The 7246-nt window shown below is 45.0% G+C and overlaps 1 protein-coding gene across 1 annotated transcript; it reads left to right on the top strand.

The window, feature by feature from the left end:
- Positions 1–408: 408 nt before the first annotated feature.
- On the top strand, positions 409–6930 carry Pmaip1 (phorbol-12-myristate-13-acetate-induced protein 1). Its single transcript, XM_075968440.1, has 3 exons — positions 409–781; positions 2967–3125; positions 4770–6930. The coding sequence occupies exons 1-3, from the start codon at positions 730–732 to the stop codon at positions 4871–4873; spliced, it is 315 nt and encodes a 104-aa protein (XP_075824555.1). The 5' UTR covers positions 409–729; the 3' UTR covers positions 4874–6930.
- The last annotated feature ends 316 nt before the right edge of the window (positions 6931–7246 follow it).

Genomic DNA, 7246 nt, shown 5'->3' with positions numbered 1-7246 from the left:
ACAATTGGCAGGCACTACGCAGCTTTTCCAAAGTTTAATTTTGTACTCGAACTTGGGACTCTTCTCACGTGACGTCTACTAGTAAAGACCTCGTTTTACCACTTCTTGGAACAGACCACAGTTTAGAATTCGAAAAGTTTTCCCTTCCCCATTCCTTTCCTGGGTTGTTTACATTTGTCCGTAATTGGCAGAGAATAATAAAGCCAAGGCTCCTGGTCTCACCCCGCCCCCAACTTTCTTCCCAGGAAGATTTTCTTAAGCTACTCCTGAAGGGTGCCACTGCCACAGTGGCGGACACGACCTCTCAAAGTTGATCCTTCTCTGCCACCTTCGTGTTTTAAGAAAGCAATTTGGGGGCTGAGCAGGACTCGCCCTCCACGCGCCCCCCTGCTGAGGGTCGCGGCGACTTGCCCCGGCAGGTTGCACTCCCGGGCGACTCGAGCTCTGCTCCACTTTGCTCCCGCGCGGCCGCGGTTCGCAAGGGCGGGGACACGATCGGACCGACGTCAAATTACGTCACCGGGGAAGTTCCCTTAAGACCAGCGGGCAGGCGTGGGTCGCCCGAACAGAGAGCATTCCTGTGCTCGTGCAGCCTACAGAAGCTCGGTGCGTCTGATCCGCAGCACCCTCGGTCCATTTCACGCGGCCCGAGTCCTGTGAGAGTCGCAGAGCCCAGGTTGGGGACCTCGGTTCCCGGTGCGCAGCGGAGATCGCCGCGGCGCTTAGGAGATGCCCCGGAGCGAGGCGCGTCAGAACGCGCCGTCGGACCCAGCGCGGGCAGGTACTTCTTAGCAATTCGGCCCGCGGACACCCAGTTGAGGTCAGAGGGTCGCGGTCACAGTTGGACGGTTCAGCCCTTCGGGGCTCGGGCCAGAATGTACGCGCTTGCATTATTCGGGCCAAATCGTCTCCCCCGGCTCGCGCCTTCCACGCATCTAGAAAGTTCTTCTAGGCTTCTACCAGGACTGCGGGCCTCGGTGGGAGTTCAGCCCATCGTGTCATTGAGATGCAGGTGCATTTTAGGGCAGTAAGGATCTTTTCCGTCTGTCTGGTGGGTCTCTACTTGCTCTACCTAGAGGCCAGAAAGAGTGAGAAAGAAAGGGGGGGAAAAGATACATGTGTAGACCGTGGGCTGCAAGATAGTTTTAGCGTCAGGTGGAGGTGGGAGAGGCCTCCGGCCTAACGCCTCCGTGACAGGCCCCCTTCCTTTCCAGGCCGTCTTTGAGAGCCCCCTTCATCTCGATCGCCGCTGCTCCACCCCCAACACCAAGTAAACTAGCGTTGGACTCTCCCAGCTATCACACCCTAGAGGCGTGGGGTTGAGACTCCGGTATTGAGGAGCTTTTTAACTGTCCAGGTTGGGAACGGCAGGGAAATCCAGGAGAATAGAATTTGGTCCTCGACTCCCAGCCATCAACTCTTCCCATCCCAGGCACTCACATGCAACTCCTTGTTAAGTGTGAGAGTCGGTTTCTCTCCCCCCCACACCCTTATTTTTTATAAATCTTAAGCAAAGGTGCCTGCCACCTGTTAAGGGATTGCAAGGCTCTGGTCCGGAAATAACTTTGCGGGGCATACTGGTGTTTACTCAGGTACAATCCCGGTTTCTCCTATGGTTTTATAAGGCAAGGGGCAATGCAAAAGCGGTACATTGCAAGTATAAGGGTGGTTAAACAAGATCCGAATGGAGGAGGAGCTTTGCCCATCTTTTTTTTTTTTTTTTAAATGTAGTTTCCAAGCGTTCTGACCATGTTTCTGGAAGGCCCAACATGAGCATGGCTTTGCCTGGACCGACTTAAAGAGCAGTACGGAGTTTCGAGGTCAAGTTGTAAATGTGTAACTCCAATAAAAATACATTGCCGGGCGTCTGTGTCTAACCCCAGCGCTCAGCTGAAGCAGGAGAATCCCCATGAACTGTATAGTTTAAGGCCAGTCACCGTCACTTAGTGAAACCCTGGCTCAAAAAAAAAAAAAAAAATTGGTTCCCCCTCCCAAATCAAGGTAGTAGAACTGGGGTGGAGCTCAATAGTCCAGCAAATGCCCAGCATGTCTGTGGCCCCCTAGGATTGAGCTGCTTTGCCTCTCGCCCTTTTGACAAAGCATCAACAATTTTTACCCTGAATTTTCAAAGCCCGTGTGTTAATATATTTATTTCACCTTAAAGAGTGTTTTGTGAATATTTTTAATTTGTATTTATAATCTTGAGAGGTATGAGAACAACCAGAATTGGTCTTTGAAATACTTTTTAAATTTATTTATTTTTATGGGCATTGGTGTTTTGCCTGCATTTATGTCTGTGAAGGTGTAAGATCTTGGAGTTAGAGTTGTGAGCTGCCGTGTGGGTGCTGTGGAATTGAACCTGCATCCTTTAGAGGAGCAGCTTAACCACTGAGCCATCTCTCAATTTAAAAAAATATTTTTTAAAATTAGACTATTGCATATTAATTTTACTTATAACAGTGTTTTCTTAGTATCCAGCTAATTGCATTATTCTTAGCTTTATTCAGCTATTAGAATACCTAAATAAGACGTTAATTTAACGGCTTCTTTTTCTTTTCTATAGATGTGAATTGATACAGAGTAGGCTTGTAAAAACTGGTTTGGTTTTAAATTGTTTTTGGGACTGATAACAAGAAGTTCCATAATTGAGCAGTGACGCTTTGCCGTTGGAAAAACAGACTACGGCACATGTTTAGAAATTGACTTCTGTTCTCTGGTCAGTCTTCAGTAAGAGATAAAAGGGAGACCTCACTGGATTGGTTAAAGTGAATGTCTGTATTTGTAACTTGTTAACTGAGCTGTCAGGGTTGGTGTGTGGGTGCACACAATTCTAAGTCCTTCTCACACTTGGGAAACAAGCACGCCCAAGTAGCATCCTAGGATGCTGGCTAGGCGGGTGTGCTAGCTTGCGGGTCACCAGTTGGATAGCTGTCCGTGCTAATTTCCAGGGATTGCTTCCTTTCTAGAGCTAGCGCCTGAGTTTGCAGCTCAGCTCAGGAGGATTGGAGACAAACTGTATTTAGCTTGGTGTGAACCCGACATCGCTGAGCTGCTGGCGGAGATGCCTAGCAAGAAGACGCAAAAGAGCGCGACAAGGAGCCCGAGCCCAACGCCGGTGCCAGCAGGTACAGTCCGGGCGCCGCGGGGCTGTGGAGGCCAGGCTTAGTCCGTTGGAGCTCGCGCCTCATTGGCGCGTGCCTTAGGAACACCATCAGAAAGTTCTCGAAGCGGCAGCTTGCATGTTAGCCAGGCTTCTTTTCTCTGCTCGTTGCCCATGTCTATAGCTGGTGGGGGTAGAGTGCAGGTGGCCACCCTAGACAGTAAGCCCGCTGGGCGCGGCTGGAGACAGGGCACTGTCCCTGGGAGTACAACTCAGAGGACCGGTCACTATGAATGCCCCCACTCCCAGGCCTAACAAAGGCAGTTCTTGAGCTGCTTCTGGACCCCGCTTTCCATTCTGGGCTCTTTAAGGTTTAAAGACACCCCGCTGAGAGCCCGAGTTCTGAAACCTGGGAGGCCTTCCTCCTTAGTTAACATTTTAACTGCCCCTGATGGGAAGGTTGGGGGAGGGGGCGGGGGGTTAGCAGGTGAGGAGTTCTTTTTTTGCCTTCCCCATCCTTGTCCCCAGTTCCGTCACTTTCATTGCGAGTCCACCCCATCTTTTCACCCCAGCCCCATTTTGGTTTGGTTTTGTTTTGTGAATCTCATCAAACACAGGTCTGCAGTCAGCGGCTTAGTCTGTAGGACAGACAGCTGTTTCTTCAGACACCTGCAATAGCCCTGTTGTTTATAAGTTCAGTAGGTGCGCTGGGAAATTGTTACTGAAGATGGCTTAATTGGCTTTAGGTCAACTTTGTTTTTTTTCTTTGGGTACGGTCTCATTTAGCCTAAAATGACCTGGAGCTATCAAGGATACAATTCTCCTGTCTCTACCCGTAGGATTACAGCTTGTGTCCCACTACCTCCATTTAGCCAATACTCCACCAACTGACCCACAGCCCTAATGTTTCAAAGGGTTTTTGTGTTAATATGACCCACTTAACTGAAAAGAAACGTCTGTTTCCCCCATGGTTAGCCTTGAAGCCCAAAAGACTTGTAGAAATAAATTGTCTTAGCACAAAATGTAAATTTGAAAATTATTTTGGAAAGTTAGGCTGCAAATTCAGTGCCCAGCTCTAGGAAGGAGGCAGGAGGATTAGGGTTCAAAGTCATCAGCTACACTGCAGGCTTAAGGCCAGAGACTCCATTTCCAATCAACAAAATACGCTTGTTTTAGAATATAAACTCCAACATTACAATAAGCTTTTATGATTCTTACTGGGGGATCCCTAAAAATTATATTTATATTTGCCTACTGTGAGGGAGGTATGAGCTATGAGACATTGCCATCTGAAGATCAAGTCCACTTGAAAATAATACCGGTCATTGGAATTTGGCTTTTGTTCCCTGCCCGGCCTTATGAGAACAAGATGACCTCATGTGAGTCTGCAAAAGGTTGACTAAGGTACCGCTGATAAAAATTTAATGCTTGTAATTTCTATATTTGGAGAACTGACCTTATCCAGGGTGCTTTTGCAAAACCAAAACAAATGTTTCAACTCCTGCCTGGTCTGTGTGTCTGTTACCGTACTGGAAGTCAGGTGCACTGACAATGAAGTAGTCTGATGAGGGCCTCAGCTTGTCACAGCCGGCGTGCGTTATAACTCTTGAGGGTGTACGGTCGGGACCCGTGTCCGAGTTAATGGTTATGTTTGGCTTTTCTTTTTCAGATGGGGAAGATGAGTTTACTCAACTCCGGAGAATTGGAGACAAACTGAATTTCTGGCAGAAACTTCTGAATTTTATTTCCAAGCTCTTTAATTCAGTAACCTGAGTTCATCAAAAGTTTTTGCAAGCAGGGGACTCCTAAAAAGGAAGTTCCCCTAGTTGGTGCAAATGTCTATTATGGGATGGACAGTGATGTGATGGAGGGGGATGCTTCTGAGCACAGATTGTGAATGGCATGAATGAATTTCTATAGGAAAGGTTTCAGAAACCTTTCTTTGAGCTGTGATAACGTGAAACCACATTCCTTTTAAAACGAGACAAGAGGAATCATGGGAATAGGGAAGAAACTGTCTTTTGAGAGTTGTCTGGTGTCTTTGCCAAGGCTGTTGTCCTGAGTCATGGGAAGGGGCGTGGCAAATGATTACATCTAATGGGGATAGTTGTTCAGTATTGCCTTTTCCTTTTTGACAGCAACTCCAGAATAACGTGTGCTATTTAGTTTCATTCACTTAATCTTCTGAGAGGAAACATTTAATTTTTGTTAACATTGAGTGTTATAGTGAATACTGATTTTATAAGTCACTGTGAACCTATTGTGTCTATTTAGGTGACTTTTTTTTTTTTTTTTTTAAGTTGAGGCAGGATTTCTCTGGTTAACAATGCTGTCTGTCCTGGAACTTATTTTGTATACCAGGCTGGCCTCGGACTCAGAGATCCGCCGGTGTCTGCCTCCCAAGTCCTGGGCACTAAAGGCATGCGCCACCATTGCCCAGCTGGCTTTTAAGTGTGTTACTGTAACCATTAACTGGAAAGTATGGAAAGCCACCCTATAACTGGAAAAAGTTAGAAGTATTTCAAGGTCACTTGGTGCCAGTAAAATTCTTGCAGATTGATTATTACGTGATAAAGAAAATTGGGATTTTATGTAGACAATGAAAAACAAGAAACTTTTAAAAGTTGATATAATTAAAACTTAGTAAAAGATTCATAAGAAGTTTCTATAATTTTATAGCCTGCCACAAGTATTTCTTAGAAGGTTTTTGGTAGGTTTTGTTTTGCCTTTTTAAAGACAGCATTTCTTTTTATCTCTGGCTGTCTTGGGAACTCACACTGTAGATGAGGGTAGCCCTAAACTCAGAGATAGCCCCATCTCTGCCACTCCCACCTCCTCAGCTTTAGAGTTTTATTTTTAATTCGGGATATAAATGTGCAACTCAAACTACTCCATAACAAATCAATTCTGGTTAACAGAGGCAAGGGACTGGAATTCCCTAAAAGGCACACAGATGGCCAACAGATCTGTGATTCAGAGAAAGGTAAATGAAAACCACCAACCAAAATGAAAGATAGCAAGCGTTGTTAGGACTCAAGAAGAGAAAGAATTTCTGTAGGTTTTTGGTAAGGTTGTTAGGTAGGACGCCCACTTTGTGAAACAGCATTGAGGTTCCTTTAAAACTAAGAAATGAACCACCCTAAACCCAGCTGTCCCACTACTAAGTATATATGCAAAGGTATTGGAATCTGTACTTCTGTATTTTTTATTATTTGTATTAGCTATGACAGGGAAGCTATCAGATGCTGAGAGGGTTTTAAAAGTGGGGGTATAACAAAATTGAGCCTTAAAAACCAAGAAATGTTATTTGTTAAACCTGGACATTTATATTTTGACAAAAGTCACAGTCAACAAATAATAGGAATAAGGTGGCTTGGGGAGGTGGGAAAATGGCCACCCCAGTCTTAGAGGGCAGAAGCGGAAGTGAATCCTGACGTTCTTTTATACAACAAGGCGACTGCAATTGGGAAATGAGGTCATGATTGAGTTTTACCAGAAGTAATTTATTTTACTTATTTATAGTTGAAATTTTTGTTTCATTTGAACACGTATGTCACTTTCATTTCTGTTATGAGACAAGGGTTTTGTAACACTGTGAAGGGTGTTGTATAGCTAGTCACTTTGGATGAACTTACCTCAGTAGTTAGTGGGCCTCAGCATTAAGGTTTTCACTTTGAAGATTTTTTTTTTCTTGGCCTAAAGGTAGACAGACAGTTTACCAAATGGGTATTTATGGTCTGTGACTGTATTTATATGTTTGTTTCTGAAGACCGATCTTATGGTCTGGACTATTAAATAGAGTTAAATACAGTGGCCACTATTGAAAAATATCACGTCTTCCTGTGTGTTTTTTGTAAATTAAGAAGTGTATTAAGCTATTTTAACACTTGTCAGCAGACATCTGGTGTGGTGTATGTGTGCGTTTGAATGCATGTTTGTGTGGGAAGGTGTGTATCAGGTCAGTAGTTTCTCCACATTATTAAAGATATTAGTGAATGTGTGCGGGTGTACACATGCTACTGTGTTTGTGTGGAGGCCAGAATGCAACTTTTAAAAAATTACATGTATCTATTTGTGTGCATATGTGTGATGCTTCCTATGTGGAGGTCAAAGAACAATCTGAGCATCAATCCTTTCACTCCACTT

The sequence above is a fragment of the Microtus pennsylvanicus genome, chromosome 4, assembly GCF_037038515.1.
Source record: "Microtus pennsylvanicus isolate mMicPen1 chromosome 4, mMicPen1.hap1, whole genome shotgun sequence".
Lineage (NCBI taxonomy): Eukaryota > Metazoa > Chordata > Mammalia > Rodentia > Cricetidae > Microtus > Microtus pennsylvanicus.
This window is presented reverse-complemented; position numbering and strand designations above follow the sequence as displayed.